This window comes from Aspergillus puulaauensis, chromosome 4, assembly GCF_016861865.1.
Source record: "Aspergillus puulaauensis MK2 DNA, chromosome 4, nearly complete sequence".
NCBI lineage: Eukaryota > Fungi > Ascomycota > Eurotiomycetes > Eurotiales > Aspergillaceae > Aspergillus > Aspergillus puulaauensis.
Genome location: NC_054860.1, coordinates 3107628 through 3134400, shown reverse-complemented (window position 1 = coordinate 3134400; position 26773 = coordinate 3107628). Strand labels below are relative to the sequence as shown.

The 26773-nt window shown below is 48.0% G+C and overlaps 11 protein-coding genes across 11 annotated transcripts; 6 read left to right on the top strand and 5 right to left on the bottom strand.

Moving 5' to 3' along the window:
* Nucleotides 1–197: 197 nt before the first annotated feature.
* On the bottom strand, nucleotides 198–2384 carry APUU_41207S (SAE2 C-terminal domain-containing protein; the record flags this gene model as incomplete). The annotated part of the gene is made up of 1 exon (XM_041704364.1): nucleotides 198–2384. The coding sequence occupies one exon, from the start codon at nucleotides 2382–2384 to the stop codon at nucleotides 198–200; it is 2187 nt and encodes a 728-aa protein (XP_041556957.1).
* A 253-nt stretch (nucleotides 2385–2637) lies between these two features.
* On the top strand, nucleotides 2638–4385 carry APUU_41206A (WD domain protein; the record flags this gene model as incomplete). The annotated part of the gene is made up of 2 exons (XM_041704363.1): nucleotides 2638–2804; nucleotides 2861–4385. 2 exons carry the CDS (start codon nucleotides 2638–2640, stop codon nucleotides 4383–4385), a joined length of 1692 nt encoding a protein of 563 aa, XP_041556956.1.
* A 940-nt stretch (nucleotides 4386–5325) lies between these two features.
* APUU_41205A (putative zinc knuckle domain protein (Byr3)) lies at nucleotides 5326–5910 on the top strand (the record flags this gene model as incomplete). Its single annotated transcript, XM_041704361.1, has 4 exons — nucleotides 5326–5356; nucleotides 5661–5680; nucleotides 5750–5784; nucleotides 5838–5910. 4 exons carry the CDS (start codon nucleotides 5326–5328, stop codon nucleotides 5908–5910), a joined length of 159 nt encoding a protein of 52 aa, XP_041556955.1.
* Nucleotides 5911–6108: 198 nt separating this feature from the next.
* APUU_41204A (uncharacterized protein) lies at nucleotides 6109–6497 on the top strand (the record flags this gene model as incomplete). The annotated part of the gene is made up of 2 exons (XM_041704360.1): nucleotides 6109–6306; nucleotides 6381–6497. 2 exons carry the CDS (start codon nucleotides 6109–6111, stop codon nucleotides 6495–6497), a joined length of 315 nt encoding a protein of 104 aa, XP_041556954.1.
* An 813-nt stretch (nucleotides 6498–7310) lies between these two features.
* Nucleotides 7311–9519, bottom strand: APUU_41203S (YdiU domain protein; the record flags this gene model as incomplete). Its single annotated transcript, XM_041704359.1, has 6 exons — nucleotides 7311–7511; nucleotides 7575–8686; nucleotides 8743–8893; nucleotides 8948–8978; nucleotides 9030–9039; nucleotides 9102–9519. 6 exons carry the CDS (start codon nucleotides 9517–9519, stop codon nucleotides 7311–7313), a joined length of 1923 nt encoding a protein of 640 aa, XP_041556953.1.
* Nucleotides 9520–10244: 725 nt separating this feature from the next.
* Nucleotides 10245–11247, top strand: APUU_41202A (aldo/keto reductase; the record flags this gene model as incomplete). The annotated part of the gene is made up of 3 exons (XM_041704358.1): nucleotides 10245–10304; nucleotides 10361–10641; nucleotides 10701–11247. The coding sequence occupies 3 exons, from the start codon at nucleotides 10245–10247 to the stop codon at nucleotides 11245–11247; spliced, it is 888 nt and encodes a 295-aa protein (XP_041556952.1).
* Nucleotides 11248–12358: 1111 nt separating this feature from the next.
* On the top strand, nucleotides 12359–14773 carry APUU_41201A (uncharacterized protein; the record flags this gene model as incomplete). The annotated part of the gene is made up of 2 exons (XM_041704357.1): nucleotides 12359–12385; nucleotides 12458–14773. The coding sequence occupies 2 exons, from the start codon at nucleotides 12359–12361 to the stop codon at nucleotides 14771–14773; spliced, it is 2343 nt and encodes a 780-aa protein (XP_041556951.1).
* Nucleotides 14774–15280: 507 nt separating this feature from the next.
* Nucleotides 15281–17582, bottom strand: APUU_41200S (uncharacterized protein; the record flags this gene model as incomplete). The annotated part of the gene is made up of 2 exons (XM_041704356.1): nucleotides 15281–17514; nucleotides 17570–17582. The coding sequence occupies 2 exons, from the start codon at nucleotides 17580–17582 to the stop codon at nucleotides 15281–15283; spliced, it is 2247 nt and encodes a 748-aa protein (XP_041556950.1).
* Nucleotides 17583–18185: 603 nt separating this feature from the next.
* APUU_41199A (uncharacterized protein) lies at nucleotides 18186–19099 on the top strand (the record flags this gene model as incomplete). The annotated part of the gene is made up of 2 exons (XM_041704355.1): nucleotides 18186–18254; nucleotides 18320–19099. The coding sequence occupies 2 exons, from the start codon at nucleotides 18186–18188 to the stop codon at nucleotides 19097–19099; spliced, it is 849 nt and encodes a 282-aa protein (XP_041556949.1).
* Nucleotides 19100–19397: 298 nt separating this feature from the next.
* Nucleotides 19398–21860, bottom strand: pmt2 (protein O-mannosyl transferase; the record flags this gene model as incomplete). Its single annotated transcript, XM_041704354.1, has 5 exons — nucleotides 19398–20041; nucleotides 20091–20850; nucleotides 20902–21454; nucleotides 21511–21641; nucleotides 21723–21860. 5 exons carry the CDS (start codon nucleotides 21858–21860, stop codon nucleotides 19398–19400), a joined length of 2226 nt encoding a protein of 741 aa, XP_041556948.1.
* Nucleotides 21861–22778: 918 nt separating this feature from the next.
* APUU_41197S (putative MFS monosaccharide transporter) lies at nucleotides 22779–24810 on the bottom strand (the record flags this gene model as incomplete). The annotated part of the gene is made up of 6 exons (XM_041704353.1): nucleotides 22779–23173; nucleotides 23229–23941; nucleotides 24015–24208; nucleotides 24274–24562; nucleotides 24615–24692; nucleotides 24752–24810. 6 exons carry the CDS (start codon nucleotides 24808–24810, stop codon nucleotides 22779–22781), a joined length of 1728 nt encoding a protein of 575 aa, XP_041556947.1.
* Nucleotides 24811–26773: the final 1963 nt, after the last annotated feature.

Below are 26773 nucleotides of genomic sequence, written 5' to 3'. Positions count from 1 at the left end.
AAGCAAATCATTTGCTGGCCATGCCCGGCGTAATGCGTTCAATTTCGCGATAGGTAACATTATGATGCTTCTGATAAATTTACGTTCGATGTACCTACCATCTGCCAAAGACCCAAGACCGGCTCGTATCGTGCCAAATCTCAAGTATGTACAAATAAATCACTGGCAACGAGTATAGCCAGACCTAGCCCTACCGCTCACTCATCTGCAAACAACCACCGCCCGCCTGGACGTATTGCTTCTCTGTGCCGCTCCTTCACCTTATCTCTTTCTAGTCTCTGGGCTTCCTCGCGGTCTTCTTTTAATTCCTGCGTGCCAGGCATTTCCGTGCGCCAAAACCCGGGGGGTGTACCTGGTCTGTGGTGTTGATGCCGGTGTTTGCCAAATCGATCAGCAAAGACTTTCGCCTTTGCTTCGACTAATAGATTTCCACGCGCCTCAGGGCTAAGCGTGTCAACTATGTTCTGATACTCCCCCAAATATTCTTTGAGGGTTTCGTGGTCATTCGATGTTTCTCTAGATGCATCCACCGGGATACCAAAACGTGCCATGGCAAGAAACTTTTCTCCGCAGCAACCAGGACGCGTGCAGCCACTGGCACATTTGCGCCCGTCTTTTCCTCGGATAACCTCATCATAGGCATAATCTAGTCCGTGATTGTAATCAGGGTTTATTTTAAAATGTTCAAGACCGAGTCGTTGCAGTGGCCGGGTTCTGTAGGGTTTGTTGTTAGGAATTGCTTCCATTTGGCCGGGGAGCTCCAACTGTGTATCCAGTTTACTATCTCGTAGGTTCGATTCCTGGTTTCCTCGAGGAGACCTCGAAGTTGGTGTTGTATTGGACGTGGAATCTGCCTCGTCACAGCTTCTCAAGGAGCTACCTCTTATAGACGACCGCCACTCGCGGCCTTCAGTGCGCGAAGAAGTAGTGGATGTGATCCCAAGCTGGAAGTTTCGGTCTCTCGGTGGCGTTCCTTCGAGTAGATCCGATAGTCGATTCCCGCTTGACGGATCGCGCACACTTTGGTTACTCTGCGGTGGCTCTGTTCCTCTTCTACTCGCGAGCGGCGGGGGCTGATTTTCATCACCATCCTCCGTTATAGAAGATATTCGCGTTATGCATCCGGATTTTTTCATCCTTTTCCCCCCCAATGGCTGGCCAAGATCGTTTGTGTTCCTCAAGTTGCCATCGATAGGCTGAAGGGCCCTTGACTTATCATGATTGGCCTGATTACCCTCATGTGTACAGTTTGAGCGCACCATATGCTCGTGCCAAGGCGATCTCGTGTTGGCCAGGGGGTTCTCCGGAGGAGTGTATGAATCATGATTCCTATGAAAGCGGACCCTTTTGGTAGGAGTAGCCACAGTATCCCCGATATCATCCAGATCCTGAGTTCCCGGTGGCCTGCCTTGAGGAGAATGGGTTTTTAGAGGGCTAGAAGACAATGTCTCACTTTTGACCGTAATAGGATGTTCCATACAGTCATTGCTCGGGCATTTAGAAGATAACTTATTATCTGGAGGAGGTTGCACTGGAGTAGAACGTTTTCGTTTCCGCATTACGGGGTGTGCGCCTGAACGAGTAGGAGTGTCTGGCGGCAACTCGCCTGTTGAAGCATCCGACGGTGTAGACGTCAGCTCTGGATGTTTTTTCCGCCGCCACTGCTCACTTGTCCTGTCCCATTCGTTTCCAGCGTTACTGTTGCCGAGTTTGTGAGCCACTTCACGTTTGGGTGTAGTTGACTTCCTCATCGACATGTTTGTTTGCAAGTCCTTGTCGGGGCTTCTTAATGGATTGGGTATGTGGGATGAGAGCCTAGGTGACAGCACCGATGGATTCATTGGGCCCGTTGATTCAACTTGTCGAAACTTGACGGGTTTACCATTAACGGTAAACGTAAACTCTTGGAGTTGAAGAAGGCTCTGCCACTGCTCTAGCTTTTTCTTGTGACGTTTGACTCGTTTTTTGAGATCATTCGACGCATGCACGAGCATGCCGGCCTGTTCGTATAGTTCGGCATATCTATCGCTGATTCTTTCCATATCACCCGCATCCATATCTGAGATGTGCTTGTTTCCCAGGACAAGCCGTGGCTCATATTTATCATCTAATTGAAGCTCGCTTGCGGTGGAGTTCTGGTGTTCTTTCGAATCAATTTCACCTTGTCGCATTTTTTCCTGAAGGAGAGATATATTGTGTCTTAGCACCTCTGCTTCAGAGGCAGTCCTCTGGCGAGCCTCATCAAAAGTTTTGGCTCTTTCTTCCGCATCCTTGACGCGTGCATCGTACGCGACGAGCTCTGCATTGCATTCCCTGTAAGCGGTATCGAAGCAATTCTCAAAAGTTTGAGCAACAGAAATATGGAGTCGTTGTATGGCCTCCATTCAGAATACTAACGAGAAAAACACTGGATGATAGTGTTCTTAACTTCGAGTATGTGCAGATAAAACGCGTGTTTTGACTTTTTGAGGGTACTTAAGAGTTATGACGTATAGCGTATAGTAAAATTACAGGAGGGCGTACGGTAATTTCGGCTTCGGTCTTATCGCTTATCGCGTTTTAATAAGTGGTTCTGTTAGCGGTGGTGGTATTGGCAAGTTCAAGCCCTCTTGTCTGTACTGCGATGGATGCTGCAAAATGTCAAAAAGGGGCAATGACAACGAGTTGTCGAAACATCCTCCTCCCAAGCGTCCGCGCACAACCGAAGCCGGACTCCAGACCGACAATCTCTCTTCGTTGAGCAATGAAATCCTGCTTCATATTCTGTCTTTCCTGCCAATACCAGCTCTTCTTATTTGCCAAAGGTCTGTATATCCTCCGCACAGATGCTTTTCCAAAACCTAATAGTTATTACATATAGTCTGTCTCATCGGTTTTATGCCCTCGCTGGGGACTCTGAGCTCTGGAAACGACAATATTTTGCAAAATGGGTACGGCCCCGCGCGCGCCGCTTAGCGATAACCCGGCGCACATCTTTTCCTCAATCCAAATTAGAATATTCCCCCAGGGTATCGACATGGCTGGACCATAGCCACCTGGATCGGAATAATCAGGTCACAAATTGGAAGCGACAATATCAGCTCAGGCATAATTGGTCTAGAGGCACTTGCCGAGTGACCCAAATCGAAATCCCTCAACCACCCAGGCCACCAATGCTGGCAACGCTCTGTGCTGGCTATGTATTTACTGCGGACGCGTATGGGGGTCTTAGGGCTTGGTCAGTAGAGAGCCCAGAAAGGCGCAATGCTGGCCTTCATTTTGTGGGCTCCGGGTCGCAATCTCCGTCGGCTCCCACTGCGTTGACTGCAACTTGCGGCCCGGAGAAGAATTGCATCGAAATTGTGGTCGGGTTCGACAATGGCGTATTCACCGTATACAAAATGAATTCGACGAGCTTGCGACTAGATATACGTTTCTCTCGCACTATGACCGCTCACGGCGCCATAACGGCCATGGCTGCTTCATACCCGTATCTCATGGTTGTTTCAAAACATATGATGCTGTCACTATATAAATTGCCACTCGAAGCTGATGATTCTAGTTGGAGAGACGACGCCACCCTAATTGCTTCCTTAAAGGCGGATAGCGTCCTATCGCCAATGTCGCTTTCTGTTCGCGTTGCAGGATCAGAAATAATCGCATCTATAGTCTACAGCTTCCTTCACCTTGGCTGCGGGTGGTCACTAGGGATTCAAGAATTACATTTCGACAAAACTGGGCGGCAGACCAAGTCACGACTTACTACCACAGTGGATACGCAGTATGGATTGCACCTACGTCGCCTGCCTGCTTCAATCAACGGGCAAGTTTCGGCTCCAGAGCTCGAGTCGATCATATTCCCTCGTGCAAGCCCGATAATGCCTGCTATACTACATCATGATCCACCAACTTCTGTTTCGTACTCTCATCCTTATCTCCTAACGTCACACGCAGACAATACTCTCACGATCTACCTTGTTGTGTCTACATCTAGCAGTTTATTTGTGAAAGGGGGCGAAAGATTATGGGGCCATACGTCTTCTGTTTCGGCAGTACAAGTCAGCGACCGAGGAAAGGCAATTTCTGTGAGTTCGCAAGGAGATGAAGTCAGGATATGGGAACTTGAAAGCTTGATATCGTCTTTTGGCAGCCAAAAGGTGCTCCAAGGTGACACTAGCATTAGAGTCAAGCCTGGAAACCAACCACACCCGCAAGATCACGAAGGTCCCGGTTTGTTGTCTGGTGTATCCCACCGTGATTTCAGACGGACTCGATCGCCATCTGCCAACATGGTCCATAAAAAGGCCCGGGCACGAGATTGCATTGGATTTGACGACGAACGACTGCTTTTACTTCGAGAAAAGGAACATGGATCTCAACTCCTCGAGTTCTACGATTTCAGATAGCCCCGCTGGTGGGGCGGAAGGCTGGACCTTCTGGAAAGTAGATAGAATAGCTGGATGGTCAATTCTGATCGTGTGTTGCTTAAACTGCACCCCCAAACCTAGCTACCAAGGTAGTAGATGTTCTGAGGACCTTGGAAGGTGGATATTATAATCACATCAGCCCAGAGGACTTCTTCTAATCCTTTTCTATGATTATTTAATTTCTCCTCAAAGAAATTACCCTGGACGTCAACAACCTAGAAAGATGTTTTCTTTTCGATAGCCCCCCGCGTTGGCCGCACACAACCAACCTGCATATCTACAACATGCCCAAAGTTGATTTAACCGTCGATTTACGCAGTTCCCATTGATTGCATTTAAATTCCACATAGAACCGGATTGGCTTTTTGGCCCCCGGGACATCTGTCCTTACGTTTGCTTACCCTGCTGGATCGTTTATTAGGCATCGGAACCATGATGTAGAATCTCCAATCTCCAGCCAAAAAAGTTGGGGATTGTCACAGGATATCCAGCTAATCTGGCATTCGTTTACTGGTTGTTTGCTGTTCGAAAAAGACAGTCCCGTCGGGTGGTGATACTTCCGAGTTGGGAGAATGGGAGCGACCAGCCTCAAAGGAAAGCAAGAAAGCTGGAAAATAGGAAAGAGGGACGAGGAGGAAACCTCAGGTTGGGACTTCTGCAATGAGCAAAACGCGAGGTTACATCTTCTGAGCAACTGCAGAATATTCCGAAGAAGTCAGAACGACGCGAAAGGGCCTTAACTAAGAGCCCCCGCACCAACAAGACCAGCCTACTTATCTCCGTTTATCTGCAATCAAGATTCTTTCCGCCACTGCAAATCACTAAATTTCTGCTTGAATTTTCCCCCTCCAAAAAAAAACTTACTACCACTTAACCAACACTCCTTCTTCGATTCCGAACAACTAACCCAAACGTCAAAATGAGCTTTGGAGGTCGTGTATGCTTTAACTGTGAGTCTAAAGAAAATTCTGATTGGCAAAGTGCCATTGGCACTCAATTTGTCCCGTTGCTTTCTTTTTTTTCTACCCACGCTCGATGTTGAAATTCAAGCTGTTAAGGAAGAAGGAAAGAACAAGGAGAGATATATATATAATCGTCTTGATTTCCATCTCTCACAATTGCTTCGACTTTGAACTTCGACGTGTACATGCATATTGAAGGGCTGGGGATTCGTGTCCCATTATTCTGCTTCAAAACTCTTGGTGGAAGGGGTGGGAAAAAAAAAAAAGACTTGGCTAATATTTTGAATAATAGGCGGCGAGGCCACCCACCAGGTAAATTCCAATCCCATTGGCTTCACCTTTTAACAGGCCTTTTGAACCTCACAATGTCTGATCATGTAGGCCCGCGATTGCCCCAAGAAGGGAACCCCTACATGGTATGTTCGCAATACGTTCGCTCCGAGGTTATCTACTAACATCCTGCATATAGCTATAACTGCGGTGGTATGCAACATTTTCTTTCCTTCATTGCTCCTTTGCCCTTGGTTATTGTTCCCATCTAACCCCGTCTTTCAACTTGAATAGGACAAGGACACGTCAGTAAGTAAACCTGGTACAATCGTCATCCATCGTTATACCAGAGAAGTTAATCTCTTACGTCGCTCTAGGCCGCGAATGCACTGTAGCCCCCAAGGAGAAGTCCTGCTATCGTTGCGGCGGTGTCGGTCACATCTCTCGCGAATGTCCCCAAGCTGGTGAAAATGACCGGCCCGCTGGCGGCCAGGAGTGCTACAAGTGTGGTCGAGTTGGTCACATTGCTAGGAACTGCCCTCAAGGTGGCAGTTATGGAGGTGGCTTTGGTGGAGGTGGCTATGGGGGTCGCCAGCAGACCTGCTACTCCTGTGGTGGTTTCGGCCATATGGCCCGTGACTGCACTCATGGTCAGAAGTGCTACAACTGTAAGCTGGTCCCATTATATGATTACATACTCGAATTTTTTTTCTTGCATCGCATGCTTACAGGGATAATACAGGCGGAGAGGTCGGCCACGTTTCGCGCGACTGTCCGACAGAGGCCAAGGGCGAGCGGGTTTGCTACAACTGCAAGCAACCTGGTCACATCCAGAGTGCCTGCCCCAACAACTAGTTGACATATGGTCGGCTCGTTTGTCTCCTTTACGCCTCCATTTTGTACATTGAACCAGGGTTCAGGGATGTTTATCCAGCCCGTCCTATTCGTGACGATTTGCTTTCCGTTTGCTCAAACCCTGTCAGCCAAATCATAACCCTTGGCTTTATGGACCTGGTTTCGAAATGGTTTAGACCCCCTCGGTTAACCAAGATATCTATTCGAAGATATCTCTGTACTATTGAGTTATGCCTTTACGACTTACCTGCCTTGCCATTCTCTCAAGTCATTAGAGACAAGGCGGATTGATGTTCAAGACTGTGGAGATGGTCTCTCGGTTGCGGATGGATGGATCAATGGGATGGACGCTCTTGTGTATTGCGGAAGACTTAGGGAACAAAAAAAAAATTGAAAGGGAATGAGAGGAACGGGGCCAAAAAAGAAAAAGGAAAAATCCAAAAGGGAAAACGAAAAAAGGAAAACGAAAAAAAAGGGGGGTGAAGGGAGAATGGTGGGCTTATGCGCGATGTCTAGCTTTTGAAGAAGAAAAAATTAATATCGACGTTGACACTTATGTCTTTGCTTTGTTTTCACGCATGTTTTCCTCATCAAACTCGGAGAGAACAAAAACAAGTCCACTAAAATTTAACAGCAAGTGCTAGTCTCTACGGTGTATATGGGCAATCCTCCATCATACGTTTCGGAATTTGAGCGTATAGTAATCAACTTCCCCGATATGACCATCTAGCTGACTCAAATGTGGGCACTAAGTTAACTTAACTAGTTAACTAACCCATACGCCATCGGGCATCGAACCAAAAGAATTATGTACGCCCTATGAACTGCAGCTACACATCATAGCCCTCTGAAATCTTGGGACGTCTCCACAGAACCGCTCCTCTTCCTCTGCATTCAAGCCCCATTCTTCATTGAATGGGTTGAGCGCCATATTCATCACGCGGCCGAGGATTTCCCGGTCCCCACGACGTTCTACACGTTCAATAATTTCATCGAGGATCCAACCACGAGGGAGGAACTAAGTGGTCCAAATATTGTCAGTTGCACTGTTTGTGGAAAGGAAGGAAAGGGGACTGAGTACGTTTGGGTTAAACTCTTTCATGGCTTGCTGTCGCTTGATATCGGCATCGGCATCATAGCCCCAGTCTTCTATGACGCGTTGGCGCCACTTGTCGAGCCACTTGGCGATACGCTCTCTTGCGGAGTCCTCCGTGTATCCTATACCGCCAAACCCTTCGGTGTGGAAGAATATAGGTGCCACTTTCTTTCTTCCGTTTTCTGTTGTGAGATCAGCGAGAGGCACGCTTGATAGGCGTCTGAAGAAATGGTTAAAGTCTAGCTCTAATGCTTCCAATGTGTCGAGGAGCTCGGAGAATAATTCTTGGAAATCTGATTCCTTTTGGGCCTGGAGACCAAGTCTCTTGCCCATTAATCGCTTGTATTGGTTCAGAAAGACTGCCTTGTACTCATCGCCAGTTCGTTCGATGATGGTCTCCGCCCGCTTAATGAGAGCTGGAGCTGCATCTTCTGTGACTCCCTTTGTCACAAACGTTTCTTCGTCGACCTGGCTGCCAGCACCGATGAGCTCTCCGAGGCATTCGCCTAGTCTCACCAAGTTCCACCAGATAACTGATGGTTGGTTCTTATAGGAGTACCTCAACATATGATCGTCATGGTTGGGAGTATACTGGGGATCGAAATTGTCCATGAAAGCAAACGGGCCGTAGTCGAGTGATAGCCCGTATACAGATGTATTGTCGGTATTTAGAACTCCGTTCATGAAGCCGTATGCCTGCCAAGCGGCCACTGTCTTTGCATTACGTCGGGCAATTTCTCGATAGAGCCTTGCAAATCTGTTCTCTTCCACATTCTGGTGTTCTTGTACTTTGTGCCATGGAAGACCACGAGCAGGGTTCTCCACAGCATCCGGCGATTGATCTTTCCCAAGAGATACTGCTCCTGGTAAAGATTCCCAATTTTGAAACACATCCTCCGCGGTGAAAGTTGCGAGTTTTCTAATCAAATCACGGTCACCGCGAGAGTGTGGAAGATCGAATGTCCCGATTCTCAGCCAAGATTCGGCGAAACGACAAACAATAGCGCCAGGTTCAATGCGTTCGCGCAGAACTTTTGTCTTGGGTAGGAGAGATAGAGACAGAGCTCGAGTGGTGGGAATTCCGAGCGCGTTGAGCGCTACACGCATATATTGTGGTTAGTTCAGGGGTGTCTATAAGTAGAGGTTATCGCACCTTCTGACACTATATATTCACGAATACTGGATCGTAACACAGCCTTTCCATCCGCGAACCGGGAGTAAGGTGTCCGGCCAGCTCCTTTGAGTTGGACTTCGTATCGGACATTCGTCTTTGGATTGGTGCTTTCAAATAGGCTGATCGCGCGCTGTTTATGTTTAGCTTTTGCTATCCCAACCTTCAGGAGGCTGCCGAAACTTACACCGTCTCCGAGTTGACCAGCCCACGCACCGCTGTGTATCGTCAGTATTGAACGTTTGTCAAGGGACTTTTAAGCAACACACAATTGCCATCCTGGAATGAGTTAGCGATCATGGCGCGCGTACAGACTAGGCTGGGTGGCGCCAGCAACATACCTCCATAACATTGTGCCCATGGATATATCCCTCCGCGTTCCTCGTCCCAGAAGTATTCGTTTCCCGAGACCACGGCCTTGAACTGTGCCGAATTCTCCTCACCAACTTTGAGTCCAAGATCTTTCATTGCCCTAGTGCTGACCCCCAAAAGCTCTTGATCTTCTGCTGTTTCAGGGCGGACGAAAGTGAAGAACGCTCCCTTCACGGTGCGCGGGTATAATCTCTCCCTCTGCGCTTTGTGCGACACATCGGGTGTCTCAAAGGCTGGGTCTGGAGGAAGCTTGGACGTGAATATATTTGACTTTGGAAGTCCAGCTATCGAAAGGCCTCGATCTGTGTCTGCGCTGGAGAGTTGCGAAGCCATTTTGCGGAAACGCCCCGGGACATGTGAATGTGAAAAGGCGGCACGAAAAGACATATAACCAGGCAGTCATTAAAAGAATGTATGAAAGGTTAGGTGGTGATTATAATGTTATTTAACTAGATTGTGCTAAATTTTGATAACTGATTGCGAGTCGCCCCCCTCCTATCCTCTGTTACTAATGAGTCGAGTCGAGATCCTGCGGGAGGACGGAAGCCGAATGTGACATCATACGCATCCAAATTAAACGTCAAGGATGCAGATAACCTGACCCAAGGTTGAATCATACGCACATTTCACGACGGTTAAGCCCAGTAATCTTTAGGAAGTTGATTCATAAGCTAACTTGAAAGTAACTTAAAAAAAGGCCGGGAGCACGTGTCCCGCACTGTCTGCATCTGCATCTCGACGGAGTACCTACGGAGTATCTCCCGCCGAAATATAATAATGAGTAGCCATTCTCACCCTGGCTTGCTATTATTAAGTAACAAGAAGACGCAGTCGGCATCGCTCGGTTATTGCTAACCTACTAAGAAAACAAGGACGAGTAGACTTGCACCTGCCAACAAACCGTGGAGACGTCTCGCCAGACTTGAACGGAACGGTGCCGCCCTTCTCTCCACAGCTGAGATAATACGCATTCGCAGAGTACTCCGCGATCCGACCCGTTACCCGTGTCTACATAAAAGCCGGTGTGCGCACTTCCACAGCGTGGTCCAAAATATTTAAGATCCCAGTTCTTACGACGTAGGCAGTGCTGTGCAATCCAGCTTGATCCAACCATGGCTTCTTTGAAACCGATCCCATCCACCCGGTTAAACGATGGAACTTTAATTCCAGTGGTAAGGGAGGCTTCTAGTTCCATATCCAATAATATTACTCTTAACCGACAATTTAGGTGGGATTCGGAACCGGCACTGCTTGGTTTAAAAGAGGCGAAGACACCACCGTCAACCGCGAATTAGTCGAGTCAATCAAAACAGCTATTAAATTAGGATATTACCACTTGGATGGCGCCGAAGTCTACGGCACGGAGCGGGAACTAGGCGTTGCAATCAAAGAGAGTGGTGTCCCGCGAGAAAAGTTATTTGTGACAACAAAGGTCAATCAAAATATCGACGATATTTCCAAGGCAATCGATGCCAGCTTGGAGAAGCTCCAACTGAGCTATGTTGACCTGTATGCATTCCTCCTTTTTTCGCTGAACCGAAGCATTGATTGTGAACTGTTGCACCTAGTTACTTAATACATCAACCTTTCTTCGCCAAATCCCCAACTGAGCTTCAGGATGCTTGGGCTGCTATGGAGAAGGTGAAGGAAGCTGGCAGAACTCGCGCCATTGGAGTATCCAATTTCCTTGAGAGTCATCTGGAGACAATCTCACAAGCTGCAAAGATTCCGCCAGCAATCAATCAGATTGAATATCATCCATACCTGCAGCATGGTTCTCTCGTCTCATACCACGAAAAAAGAGAAATTGCAACAGCCAGTTATGGGCCGCTCACGCCGATCATTCGCGCCAAAGGAGGCCCCTTGGACTCGCTCCTGTCGAAATTAGCAGAGAAGTATGGCGTTAAAGAGGGAGAAATTCTTTTGAGATGGTCGATTGACCGAGGCACTGTGTCTATCACAACCAGCGGGAAAGAATCACGTCTTAGTACTTATCTGGATGTCCTCAAATTCCAGCTGACACCTGAGGAGGTGGATGAGATTTCCCGCCTTGGTGAACAGAAGCATTATAGAGCTTTTTGGCAAGAGAAATTTGCGGCCGATGATAGGTCGTAGAGCAGAAGATGTGTACGACCCTGACACTGTCCTTACTTTTTTAGAATCAATGAACATAGGCTGCTACCGTTAGGGCCTCCATACTTTTCTGTACGACATTGAATCGGAAGGCAATACGGTATCCAGGAACCGACAATTTCTTGCCCACTCGTTAGGTATGAGTAGGTCGTCGTTGCGATGAGTTAAGGATAACATGAAGCGCGAGGAAGCCGTTTCGACCAACCTAAACGTAGCTTGCCACACAGAGCCTTATAATGCTTCCTGGGCCTTGTAACTGAGAATCAAAAGAGAGAGTTGTACAAAAAGCCACCATTCGATGTAGGGTCAAACAAACGTCGGGTGCTGCCAAGCCTCTCCGCGCTTCACCCCAAAGAGTGAAAGTGAAAGAGGGAAGCGTCACTTGCTCCCGCCGTCCCTCTGCCACTCCGGACTCAACTCCTACCTAGCCACACCCTTGGAGGGAGGTCGCCGTCTCTCTCTCTTCCATAACCGCCTATAATTATTCCATTCACTTTTCCCTCTAGAGCCTGGATTTATGACCATATATCTATACATCGACACTGCCGGAGGAGGCCTCCATCCCTCAATGGCTGCAGGCGTTGCGCAATAGCTTCTCACGACCATTCGCTGGCAGATCGTCGCCGATTTCATGTGCGGGCGACACGTATTCTCTCTATGACAACTGCCCTATCCATATCCTAATTCGCTATATATTTCGCACTCGGGAATCGCATATTGCGTCGATCTAAAAACAAAAAGACCCTTGCTGCTGGCTTCGGAAACGGGCCTCTTTCTCCGCGCTTGTCTGGTGCGATGAGACTCAACCCGCGACTCGATCCATGGTTTGTCGATATTGCAGACAACGACAGCGCAATTTATTGCAAGACTTGAATGGGGGGAGGGGGGAAGTTAATTCATTAAACTGTCTGCATCATTCGTCTACTTGGGCTCGCTGCATTATACCATCCGTTCACCTCTACGGTGACTTGCAACCAGTCCTCTGTTCGCCGCGGTTCTCGAACGGTCAGACTTGTTGGAATACTGAAAAAAGATAATATTGAACGAAGTCCTCGCCTGAGCCTTTTGCCCTCACGTCACCAGCAAGACTGCAATGTCGCCTCGCTCCACTGATAATTCTGTAAGACCTTCGACATCTATTCGTGGACGATCGACATATTCTGAACAAGACCTGATTGATTGGCGACTGAAGCATCTTCGTGAAGAGGTTTTGCCTCTCTACCCTTTTCTCCTCACTGTGCCCACCGATGTACCCTTTCGACTTGGCAACCGCATTGTCAACAATTGCGCAGTGAGTGATGACGGACCCTTCGCCCCAGAGGAACAACAGCTACAATATATGACATTTTTGACCCACGACGAAAGTGATTCTCTCCTGGTAGCCGTGGGCGATTGGTCCGACGCCAAAGGGAGCGTAATGGCCGACCCGCGTTCGCGACCTCAGAGTGCCACTAGCACGCCATCCAACATTTCGACCAAAAAGAAAATCAGCCTACATGACTATAAGAATAAAAGAAAGAGTGACACTTCGCATTCACCTCTGAGCCAGGACACGCCAGGTCGCCAAGGGGGTCCTACTGTCTACGCCCACCGTGACAATCATATTTCTAAACATATCCCTACTAGCGACAACCGTCAAAAGCCACCGAAGACACATCTCTCTCCAACCCCCCCTTCTCAATTGGGTTCCGAGCATGTAGATCGCAAGCGCCCTCCGGGGCGTGACCTTGGCCGGCACGGCCTGCAGGTCAAGGATAGTGCTCCTGCGAAGAAAAGAAAGTTATCACCTGAACCTCCAGTAACTCGACCCAAAGCAGAATCCTCAAACGCAAATGGCCTTCCAAAACTCCTATCACCTACCTTGCCGCCAACTTCAAGCACTCCCCGACTACCTCGACTTTTGTCTCCTACTCTGCCGCCTGATCTCGAAAGGGAACTGGCCAAGATCGGGAATGAGTCTTTGGCATCAGATTCCCAACCGGAATCTACTGTGAATAGTGACAGCGCAAATCAGAAACAACAAAGGGATAAAGTGTCGGCATGCGACATTTCGCAATTGGAGCCCATAACTACGAACATCCCGAACTTTCATTTGGTTTCTGAAAAAAGTGTCTTAAGAGGCGCGGAGTCTGTGAAGGCCGGGTCCCACGCATTTTCAAAAACCAATATACGGCCGCAAACGAATAGCAGGCCGTTGCAGACGTTGACTACCAAACCTATTCAATCTTCTTCGGCGAGGCCTCGGTTAATTGTGAGGTTGAAGTATGGGAGACCAAACAGGAAGCGCGTTGAGGGTCTTCTAAAATTCGCTGGTAAAAGGAAGCTTTCTCACCAAAGTTCTCCCACGCCTGATGTAGTCGAGCGAGAATTGTCTCATTCTACGAAGCCTGAGCAGCAGCCAAAAGTTCCAACGTCTGATCAGACTGATAAGACTGTCCATTTGGATGGGAAAACGAAGCTTGCGGGGAGTGATCGCGCAGATTCTTTGGCAAGAGATAGGGCGAAAGAGTCACGACTGCCTAGTGTAGAGAAACCTCAAACCCCAGTCCTAAGTCAAGCACAGCAGGAAAAAACAAGGTCAGTATCGATAACGCCAGCAAAAGACCTCAAGCACTCTTCTTCCCGGCATGAATCAGCCACCAATGATAGGAAAGAGCATTCGCACCCAGGCTCTCGGAAAACGCCGGCAGATCCGTCTCCAAGCACAATTACACAGTCGCCCCCCCGCCCGAATAGTGCAGATAGGAATGGTGAGCGCCGAGCTTGGAAAGATGAGTACCAGAAATACGGAAATTTGGGTAGGGAGCTGAAACATGCCGCCGATCGGCACACGGCTAAAGATAAGGTCGCAAACACTGATGAGAAGCTTGCTGCTGCGACCGCAATAGAGGCTATTATCTGTTTCGTCCTTGCCTTCATCGCAGAAGATCAGTCCAAGGCGATTTCTCGACAGATTGGTGATTCTTCCACTTGGCTATCCATCATCGCATATTGGCGGGTGGTGAAAAAGAATAGTCTCCCTTATCCACCACTTCATAGTCTTTGCCTTATCCTGGGCGCCATCTCTTACGACGCTATCCATGCACTTGACCTCGAACGCCTGGCAATCACACCTATGCCTGGTGAACAGACACCTCTTCCTACGCCTGCGAGCGACGGACAACCTACACAATCGGAAGATGGTAAAAGGGGCTTAAAGGATTTTCTAGAGCTGAAAGGTAGACTCCCGGAGTGTTACAAAGAGTCGCAACGATTGTGGTATGATGGTTCCCGGGGTCTGTCAGAAGACACTCTTGCTCGCGATTTTCCGGAAACTTGGTCGAAGCGCGCCAGAAATTACACTGAACAGGGGAAAAAACGCCTGAAGCCCGGAGACTACTCCGGTGAGATTTACCTACCGCTCGGGAGAACCAGCACACCCCTCGAAATTGTTCGGTTTAGTTACTCTCTTCTAAGCGAATGGTGCTCGAAAGAGAATATCGAGTGGCAAGGCAAACTCGATTTATAGTCGGTTTTCTTTACTTATGATGATTTTCTTGCTTGAATATCATCAAGTATTCATATATTCCTGCGGTTCCTGATACCTGGTATATCTTGATTCTCGGTGCTTTGGTCTACTTTGCTCTGCCCTCGACTTGTGCCTTGGGTATATTTCGCCTTCACACAGGAAAAGAAGCGGGGCGTCATGGTATGATGATTTCTTCATATCTACTTTCATTTCTTTTCTTCAAATTGTTGTCACTTCTATGATACCACCGGTTTATAGCTTTGCTCGAGATACTCCATTTGCCATAGCGGTTGAGCGTACAATAATAATAATTTCCAAAACCCATTCTATTGGCTAAACCCGTTGGTTAAAACGAGAATTCTAGAATTGTGGAAGACCGCGCTTCCTGATACCTAAAACCGGACCAAACGATTTGCTCCTAAAAGCATGTTTGGAAAGGTTGAAACTTCAAATTGTTGACTATCTTTGAATCGAGGCTTGAAACTAGAAAGAAGGTACACACAAGCATTACGCTGGGTAAGGAAAGTCAGGACTCGGATCCTGACCGAATAGCCAGCCAGCTTCACGACAGTACCTTGCTTCCCTGCCGTAAATCCCAACTTCGCTTCTCCAACAGATGATCAAAGCATCTACTATATCCGCCACCACTCCCTCAATGGCTCCAAGTACACTCCATCCGATGGCTCCTGCGATTAAACCAACGATATACGCGTATATGCTGCCGCGTGTTACCCCTTCGCTTGTAGACACCTTCAAGCTTCGAGCAGTGCTCACCCAACCCCCGAATCCAAGGGCGAGAGACATCATAAGCCGGGCAGCATGAAGGATCAGCTTAGAAAGTCTGTAGGGGAGTAGTGAGGAGTGGCTTTGGCCGGACCGAGAAAATGATCGTGGGTGTAATGATGACGTTGCGACTGATGGCACAAGGTTCGTCATTTGGCTGAGGCCTCGGGCAGACGGAATGAGTGGCTGAGAATGAATTGCAGCATATGTGAGCGAAAGAGGATCTGTGACGGCAGTAATCGGGGTGGGAATAAAAGCATAAGCAACCAAGCTCAGTAACGAGGCCACACGCCTGGGCAGCACGAGGAAAGGTATACGAATGAGCAACGCCATCAACCTAGATAAGCAAATTGTCCCAAATAACGCTGTCAGAGAATGAACCGTTGCCGCCTGAACTATTTGTCTCGAGGTTGGTGCTGGATTTGCAAAGCGGTGGAAATACCACTGGCTTACTGTTGCTGCTGTGACAGTTCGCTGAATGCCTGCGATGACACCAAGGGACCACAGATATATGACGACGAAAAAAGCCCCCAGCCACCAACTGCTGACGTTAATAATAAAAGATTTCGACTCTGATAAATGACCCCCAAGGAAGACTCGAGTAAACATTAGCATCCACACCCACGTCCATGAGGTGATGAGAGTTAGGTTGCCAAGGCCGAGGAGTAACAGTTCTGCATTGGCGGCAAGGATCCGACAGGAAAATTCGAGGATACTGATTGCCTTCCCTATTGCATGACGGCCCCGTAGAACATTGTAGATCCAAGCGGTTCCCATAATGAATGGAACGAACGATCCGATGCGCATAACTTTGTCCTGTAAGGCCGAAACGCCACGGAAACTTGAAATAAAAGGGTATAGAAAGAAGGAGTAGAGGATCACTGGGACGGCAAATATGATAGCGTATACTAGAGGGCGCACGTACGAACGTAGAAGGGCAAGCCATAACAAAGAAATGAACACAGAAACCAGGGTATAAACGCCGAGACGATAAAAAGAACCATGGATGGTCAAATAAATCGTATCACCCCATTTACCCTTGTTCCCTGGTGGCGGTGATGTATGTAAATAAACAAGGAACGAGGTTGCGAAGACACAAGCAAAGGCTATCAGGAATAGGTGCCCCCAAAAAGTATCGTGCCTGAGAGACTCGATCCTTGCGGAACTTGCGGAGGTCTGGTATGATATTCTATCATCTTGCAGCTGAGACTCTGCCAATAGCGGCTGGTTTATTGTTTCGTTAGGCGTGGAAGTAGGAATGGTGCCGAGGTTATCTATCTGAGGCTGCTCACGAAATCGCTGGATTGACGGCGGTCTATCATCATCAAGTGGGGGAGGGCCACCATAATTTTCATGAAAGTCAGACTTAAGTGTGTCTTCGAGGCGGATATCGACTAGGTTTTCTTTTGTTTCACTGCTGCGTTCATGAAGTATCCCAACTTCACCATCTGTTACCTCTGTCACTGGACCAACAGTCCGACCTCGCTCCTTTCCTTGTCTGGTAGCACGCCAAGTGCGCCTGGCACCTCTTCTAGGTTGTTCTGGTATCCCACCAGAACTTTCCTGTGTGCTGGCATGAAGAGAGTTGCCGCCGTCCTCATCAGACTCCGAGTCCCTTAAATGACTGCCTCCGAAATGCCGCCTTGATCTTTGAAGCGCATAGAAATCTGCTATTTCGCGCTCATGCTCAACGTCTTCGTCCTCTTCGTGAAAGGCCTCAGTGGCACTATGAAACAGAGGCGCCTGCTGGGCTAAGTTGCGCGAACCAAAAGTGAGATTTGTAAAGTGGGAGGCTCCAGGGTAGTAGGGATCGGCCGCCCGTCGCTGCAGAAAGGATCGTGACGATGAATGCCGTGAATTCCCGGGCCTTTGCGTTATGTGACTGTGATCCTTCCTACGTTTATCATCCGAACGAGGTAAAATACGTGACTGCGACTGGGCTAGGAAGCGAGAGGCATCTGCGTACTTTTGGTGAGCTTTGGAAATACTGGTAGACTGAGATAAGTTACTTACACTCAGAGAACATTTCTCATATCTCACTATGAGGGGGGTATACAGAGTGCCTTTTCGGTCCCTCAGACTTGATTTCGTATCTTATCGCCTCTTGATAGATAGTTAGTGGAGCGGTGAGTTATTATTAAGTGACGAAAAGAGCCCAAATGAGTTTTGTTACGGGGAAGACAAGCAAGACAAGGCTATTTTGGGGTTCACCTATAAACAGGTAGTATAGTATGTAGGGGATGTCAGCCCGAATATAAGTGAATGGGACATGTATGGGAGATGGCTGTCGTCGTTTAGAGCAGTAGCGTCATAAGACGTGGTCATGGTGATAGCTGACTCATCATCAGCCTTTCATCACCAGCATTAATCGCAACATCGAAAAGCGTATCCGATCAACAAGGCAGAGACCAAATCTATATGCTCCAGCGTTCCACCTCCTGGAGTTGATTTACATTAATACTGATAACCCACAATCAACGCCGCGCGCCTTTCTTTGTCGCGGGTTTCCAACAAATAGACTCCAGATGAGTTCTTGTGGTTTAAATTGTCGCAACTCAATTCTCCAACACATAACTCATTTGCCTCTTTCTTTCCTCTAAAACGGATAAAATACGACAGCTTGGTATCCATGTCACAGCCATGGGATTATATTGCTAAACTCGTCTGTATTGGTGACTCCGGAACCGGGAAATCCAGCGTAAGTTCGGCCGATTATCTTTATTCCTGCGGAGCACTCTGTTAACAATTTGCTGCTCGCTGTAGCTGACCATCCGGCTGTGCGAGGGACGATTTTCTTCTACGCATGATGTAACCATCGGTGTAGAGTTTGGATCCCGGATTGTTCCAGTCGGTCCGCCCGCATCGAGAGATTTGGAAGCGGACCCTGAAATACACCTCCCAAATGACGTCTCGCCTCACCAGGAGCCCTCCTCGACCCAGGCCGATGGTCCCATCGCGCCCACCCCTTCTGGATTACCTACACCCCCTCGAAAACCCCAGGAAAACCAGAAAAAAATGAAGTTATCTCTTTGGGACACTGCTGGGCAAGAAACTTATAAGTCCATTACACGGTCATATTTTCGGGGCGCTTCCGGTGCACTCCTTGTGTTTGACATTACTCGACCAACGACTTTCACTTCATGCACTCAGTGGCTGCAAGATTTACGCCAAATCGCTGAAGAAGGCATCGTTGTCATTTTGGTGGGAAACAAAAGTGATCTTGCGGGAGACAATTCGGATTCAAATCAGAGGCGCGTTACTAGAGAAGAGGCAGAAGAATGGTGTCGCATGAATAATGTTTTGCGGTACCTAGAGACGAGCGCGAAGTCGGGTGAGGGAGTAGAGCGTGCGTTTCTCGAAGTCTCTGAGAGAATTTACCGCAATATTGAAACTGGCAAATATGATCTGAATGACCGCCGGAGTGGAGTAAAAAGCTTTGGGGTGACTGGCAGTGCAAGCAACAAAATCCCCAAAACTGTCACTTTAGGAATGAATGATGCAATGCGCAAAGGCGGTAACAGCCTGGGTGGGAATTGTTGCTAATTCGAATTCCTTTTTTTTCGGACTTCCCAGTTTAAGACCGATAATCACGTATGACGATTTTGAATTTTGAATCTCCCATTATATAGCTTCAAGGAGCTGTATGCATTTAATTACCTCGTTCTGACACATGAAATACTGCTGGAACCAGAGCAAAACAGAAATTAATCAATAAATATACAAAGGCCTCTTTTCAGATAACGAGAAACAAACAAGTATGAGAGAAAAAGTAGCGAAGAGAAGGAATCAAGGCACGGTAAGTGAGGAATGCACATATAATGTACATCAATCACAAAAGCGTCTAGTTGGCAATTCGCCAGCCACTCAGCCAGTTTAGATGGCGCCACTGTTGACTTGGGCCTTCTATTCCAAACACGATCACCCGGAAGTAAGTAAAGATCGCAGCCACCAGGATATAGAGAACTCCGTATACCACCCAGCGAGCCTTTGTGTTTAAGGTCTGAGTAAGCCAATCAACACAAAAGCCAAAGGTTAGGATAGCGTAATAAAGCGCAGGGTAATAGTGATGAACATAAGTTACTCGCGCCATGGCGACAAAAGGCAGATAGTGCAGTACCCAACCAACAACAGGGTACAGGCCAGCGTAGTGAATGTGGTCGATATCTGATTGGCTCAGCTCATTGTAGCCACGCTGCCACCGCACAAGATACCACAAACTCAGCAGGCCAAAAACAACCAGGCTAAGGGTACTTCCCCAGTAGACAACAGGGTTACCAAGGAGATAGTATTTGATCACTTTCTCATCCCAAGAACACATTCGGAGTCCGACATTGAGTATTGGCCACTGCCAGAATTTCGAGGCAAGATCGTCCTGCTTGTCAGGGTCAGGTACTAGAGCATTGTTCGACGTCATCATGGCAACATTTAAGTGCACAAAGTCCTTAAAGAATGGAGACTTGTACGACCCGGGATCGCCAGGGGGGACTATAATCCTGTTAGTGACAACCAGAACATTAAAGACAGGTAATCATACGTCGGTCGTTGGTGTGAGTTTCAATATTCCAGTGTGTATAAACGTCACGAGGCTTATTTTCCTTCACACAAGTTGTTTCAATCTGTTTAAAGCCCCACTGCGGAAGGTTCGTATTCCCTGCCCGTAGATAGCAACCTAGGACAGGGTGTCGCAGGCGAAATGCAGTCGTGAGAGTCCTGATTTTACTTCTGTCCCTCGACGCCACATCGTCGATAACTTCGACTTTCCAGTGATCTTTATCGTCTCCGATGGTCATATTGCCATAGCAAGAAACCTCATGATGGCTCTTGCTTACAGGAGCGGGAATATTATGTGAATGTAGGTTACGGCCCGTTTGACCGTGAATGAGACGGATGACATCGCCATCACCAACAAACTTGAGGTGCGCCTCTGCATCATAATGAGGTTCCTTGCGATTGGGGTATATAAACCAATCATTGTTCGCATCTTTGTGATGATAGCAAGTAACCTGCTGCTGGGAGGAGCCCTCAGGGTACGTCTGAACATGCGAATGCAGGAGACCGCCACCATATCCCATATTTTTAAGGGTAACCCTTGAGCCGAATGCGATCTCGAGCGGGCTGTCTTTGCCGACCTGGGTTCCTCTGAGGTTTGCTTGGAAAAGAGAGCTCATCTGCGCATCGCCGGGACCGCTGTTCTCCAAGATCAAGAAGTGGACATAGAAAGAGAAGATATAAACCAGGGCCGGTACTAGAATCAAACCCACAACGCGTGCCACAAAGTGTTTCGCTAGCGTTACCTGTTGAAGCGATCAGCAAATCTCGGGGAAACGCAAAACCAGCGGACGAACCTCCGACATCTTCAAATCACCGAACTTGTTCCATAGATCTTCAATAGTGTAAATACCGACAAGAGCAGTACAGAAAAGTCCAACCCATTTGACGCTACAAACACAGCCGATACTGACACCAGTCAGGAAAAGCCATGTGAACCACTCAAGAGAGAAGCTAGCCCGCTGTAAGCGATGGAATTTCGCCCAGCAAAATGTGGTTGTGAAAGTAAAACAAAGGAGCATAGAGTCGAGCAGTATGAACCGTGATATGGTGGCATATGAGTTCTCAAACAGTACCATCAAGCTCACCAACCAAACTGTGGCTCTACGGAAGCCGAGTTCTTGTGCTGTCAAATAGGCGAGGGGCACGCATACTACACCAAAGGCAGCGTTGAATAAGCGCATGAAGGTGTAGTTCAGGTCTTCCGGGTATGTTTCGCCGGATTTGAATTCGAATGATCCGTTATAACCAGCAAGAAGGCCGGACAGGCCTACAAGCATCTTCCCCAGCGGTGGGTGGACATCGAAGTAGAACTCGCGCTTCAAATAATGTGACCCAAACTTTCCGAAACTGAAATGGATTATTATTTGTGCGGGAATTGCATTCAAAGGTGCAGTGGTCCTTACTGTGCTTCATCCCAAGTAACAATATTTGAGCGGCCGATTCGGTACATACGAGTAAACATTGACAAGGCTGTTAAAAGTATCGGTGCGATTATAGGTTCCCAATCGGCGAGCGCAGAGAGATAAGAACTTCGCTATTCAAGAGATGGCCATATATATATTAGTTACCAGGTAAATGAAGATGCAGCCTTAAGCCCACGAAAAAAAGGTCATACCCGCGGTTTTTTCTTCCCGTCGTCAGGTTCAGCCAGGTTAGAGGTCTTGGTTTGTCCCTCCGTGTGCGGAACGTTCCTACGTCGCACATCAGGGGTAAAACTTGCACCGGTGGTTGATGCAAGGCTGGTGTCAGCCATGTTGAAGAAAGTGCGGCTTCAGCTAGTAAAAGTGCTCAGAAAGACGAAGGGACGATAGAAATAAGCAATTGACTTAAGCCAAGCAATATAAGAGTAGAGGGGGGAGGGAATGAGAAAAAAAAAGAGGTAAAGAATAAGCGGCTAATAGTGCACGCTCATATCTAGTGAAGGACTGCGGCACAGAGCTCCTTTTGCAATCGAATAGGAGACGACTAAGTGCTTTCAAGGATTGGATTCCCCGGGGGAAAGATGGGGGGAAACAGTGCTAGGCTGGCGAGATATGATAGCTAGTGAGGAACGGATGAATATCGCTGTTGAGGGAGCAGGATCGACATCAAGGGTAGGTTAAGAGTTCAGATAACTAATGGAGAGTTGGCCAGATGTCTATCCAGCCCGGCAGAATATTAATAGGTGTACCTTCGCCGCGACGCCGAAATGCCGCCGCCCCCCGCCGAGGCCACTCAAACGTACTAGCGTCGGTTCCAGGAGAGCACACTCGAAATCATCTACTCGTAGGCTTTGAAATCAATCAGGAAAGCTTTGCAAAGCTCCTCGTAGTAGTAATGGTTTCGCTTATAGGTACTATATTATATGCTCAACAGTTTTCGTACCCATTTCCATAACCCTGGGTTTCTAGCTGCATCACTCCCTAAGTACTTAGCAACAAAGACCACCTACCGCAAGATAGGAACTTGAAGACAGAGCCCGTTGCATTCGAGTCGTGACGCCAAATCCAAGTGATTTCAAAGGAAGAAGAAAAAGAAGAAGAGGAAAGTCGACAGAAAGCATCTGTATTATTGAGAGCAGGTAACGGAAAAGAAAAGAAAAGGCGGTCGAGATGATAGGGGAATAAGCGTCTTTAATATTGTAGATGAAAACGGTTGTAGTAACAAATATGCAGGTATTTTACCAGCCTCTTTAATGCTCAATCTCTGCATCCTGGTCTTCTAGCCTTCTATAGTCTTGTGCACGATGTGATGGTCCCCTGTTGCGGCTGACTATATTCGATATCCACCCACCTAGTCCTTCAGAACGGCCTCTGCTTTCGCCTTGGGGCCCCGTTTGCGGACTTTTACCATTATTGTCGCTTGTAATATTGGGGGGGTTGATGTTTAATCCGGGAATGGCACTTTCAGCTCCATGCTGGCCATATTGGCGTCTAATGTCAAGAGAAGGTATTGGTGACCCAGCACTCATAAGAGAGCCATGTTCCCCTTGAGTGGCCGGGGTTGGCATAGCTGTAGTTGCATCGCCAAAGAGGACATCCATGTCTTCCAAACGGACACCGCTTGTCTCAGGGTAAAGAAACCAAACTATAAAAAATGTGTCAGATGGAAGTCAGGCTTGAGATGATAGAAGAGCACTCACCAACAACAAAGCTACAAGCGCAAAAAAATGCGTGGACCAAATAGAGCCTCCATTTTATCGCGGCCTGGAGGACAAGCGTAACCTCGCCGACCAGCCAGTTGAAAGCCCAGTTGGTAGCTGTGCTGAGACTTGCACCCTTAGCGCGAATACTCAAAGGAAGAATCTCGGGAGGATAGAGCCACGGTATTGGTCCCCATGAAGCGCCGAACGCGGCATTATAAACCATAACGAAAATAACGGTGAGGGTGGGTGTGGCTCCGATATCAATGAAAATGGAATAAGATATTGCTGAAAGAGAAAGGGCCATAGCCAAGGCACCAGAAAGGAGTATAGGACGTCTGCCCCATCGGTCCACGAGATACCATGGAGGGATTGTTGATGCGAGATACGACAAACCGTTTATCCCAGTCATAAGAATAGCGTCACGTCCCGCCCACCCAGCAGACTCGAAAACATGCGGCGCGTAGTATGAGATAACATTTATCCCATTCAACTGCGCCAACGCTTGTGCAGACATTGCAATTAACACCCGCTTGTTGTACCTTTTGAACATATCGCTGTAAGATCGTTCCCCTTCTTGGCGTGTGATGAGGACATTCATTTTAATCTCCCTATATTCCTTTTGAGCCTCGGGATGGTGAAGATCTCCTTTGCCACAAAGGTTTGCAATAACCACCATGCCTTCCTCGTCATGGTCATTATCCAAGAGCCACCTAGATTCCAATTCAGTGTTGGCATATTATATGATTCGCCGCGCATTGCAAGGCGCTAGAAAATCATTCTTACCTTGGTGATTCACAGATAATAAGGCTTCCCAATCCAAGCAAAAGCCCCATGACACACTGCAGAAGTAACGGTAGGCGCCAGGAAAAGTCACTGTCAATGAAACTACAAAAATAGTCGACCCAGACACTAGCGGCATATCCAAAGATGTTTCCGGTGAACTCGATACACGCCAATTTCCCCCTATTGTGAGGCGGCTGGTACGGAATTAGCATTTTGAGCATAGTAGAATTCTCAAACAGGCAGACGGGGTAGATAGTACCGATATCTCAGACTGATATACAGGGACGATAGTTGATAATGCTCCGACCCCCAAACCCGCAACTATACGGCCAACCATCATCATGGGAATCCCTGTCGCAAAAGTTTGGAGTGCACCGCCTACAAAGAAAACGATCGAACCATATAGAATAGTTTTGCGGCGACCAATTATGTCGCCAATTTTCCCAACGAGCAATGAGGAAATAAAAGCTCCAACTTCTAGAATTGCGACGACGGTGCCGAGTTCTGCTCGTGATGGGTGGTTAAAGTAGTCTTCGAAGTACCAGCCTCTGTTTCTTCGTCAGTATACAATTTGTGATTCAAAGCTCACGCGTGACGAACGTTATAATTCCAGACATTACACCTTGGTCATATCCAAACAAGAAGACACCTAATGACACAAAAACGCTTGTAAAATAGCTGTATCGCATTAGCAATCTTGCGAGGAGACATCAATCATGAATGGGAGAATGTCTTACAGCAATGGCTTTCCAACCAAGCCATGCGTTTGAGTGAGTTGGCGATTGCCCGGAGACATTATGGCGGCGAAAAAGCGTTCAATGCGCGAGACCTTTCTAGGAAGCGGTTGCGGTATTTCTATTTTTTCAAGGTCAAGTTCACCCGTAGTTTGCTGGTTTTGATAATGCACACGTTTCGCCTGTTTCTCGCGTGCCCTGGACCCGACTCGATCGGAGCCCCCACGATCCAGGGATTCTATGAGGCGGATTCGGAGAGGATCTTCTGCATCAGCGAGTTGTTCTGCTAAATCTCCAGTATCTGTCCAGAGCGAGAAGTTTGATCCGACAGAGTGGGACGAGGAAATCGATGAACGGCGGCTGCCCTTCTCGCTCGCAGATTCTAACGCCCGTGCAGAGGGATTCTGGGATTCGGATCGTAGAGATCGCAAAGGTATATTTGGAGACCTATGCGGCGATGACGTTGTTGAAGGAATGATGGCGGTTGGGGGGCTGATGTTAACAGCCCTGTCGGTGGTGGGGAATCGAGAAGTGGAAGTCAGTTGGGGTATGAATAACCTTTGATCATATACGGTGTAGAGGCCTTGTGTCCCACCACGTAAGCTTGGCCAGGCAACCTCATCAAACGGGCAGGTGAACAAAGACACCGCCTGATAATCTTTGGCGTAATGTGAATAAACCAGAAGAGGACCTCGAAAGCGAGCTTTTGGGAATGGAAGTCCTGCAATAGGACTCTCGAGACTCGTCAAAGCGGAGATTTGCGGGCAAGGTACAACCAAACTATGAAAACATCAAACCAAACGGGGCAAAGGCGGCGGTGATGCTGTGACGGTCCTTCACTCGGCTCACAAGACACGGTGACCAACGATGCAGGATGACGATGGTATTCGAGGCTATTCAACCGAAATGGGACGGTCAGGCGGGAGGCTAGTGGGAAAAGTGGCCAACAAAGCTGTTTGTACAGATGAAGGACGGAAAGTCACGGAAAATAATGATCTGGCAGGTGATGGAACGGTTTACTAGTAGTTTAGTCTTTTGACTAAGAGCGGCTCAGGTGAGGAGAGCAATCGAAGATGAAATAATAGATATGGGGGGAAAGGAACGAGGGAGTTGAGGCTACTCTCAGGCTCGGTACTACCCACTAGTCATCACTTGTCAGTCCAAGGCTCCATAAACTCGACATGGGCTCATGGAGGCTGGGACTGGGCTCTGTAAAATAACTGGAATAGGGGTTTCTGACAGGCTAACGTCGCGCTCCAAGGTCCAAAGGGTCGACTGGGCACGGCGTGCTGGTAGATTGGCGGGCAGACTGGATGTGGGGAACTCGTTAGATACGAAGCCATCTGATAGGTCCCTCAGACCACGCTAGAGATGATGATGTGTCGCTCTTGCACGGATTAAACAGCATCCTGTTATGAAAACGGCCAAGGAGGCTACGCAAGACACTCAACTTCAATACCTCAATGCAATAAAGACTATAACTTTGGACGGTTGGAGCTTTTGGTGTCATTTGGTAATCGGTAGAGGCGGTACGGAGTACTTACCCCAGATATGTGAACTCCGGTGTCCGTCCTCTGCCGTAGTCTACTCCGCAGTCCACTCCATCGGGAGACTTTTGTGACTTGTCCACCATAATGGGTCTTAGGTGGAGAATCTCGGCCAGTACCGAGCTATGGAGTACTGGAGTATGACTGCACGCACCAAGCCCTTCTGCCTGGATACGCCTGGATACACCTGACAAATGACATCCAAGTCTTGTGGCTTTGAAGTTTGACAATCTTAGGGTGGATGCAGCCTTTGTCAGAACCGAGAAGCCTTCTCCATAAGGCCGCAAAAGGAACTCCATAGCGATTAATTTTCAAGTGTTCCGGAAATACTCATGTAAATACCTAATCTATCATCTTGGTTCAAACTTGGCTCCTGTAGATGTAGCGCCAATCACCCTCAGGCATCCACATACTCAACAATGTTGTAGTTACTCCGTATTACCTATACGCTAAGATTTCTACCAGGTCATTTCCTTTC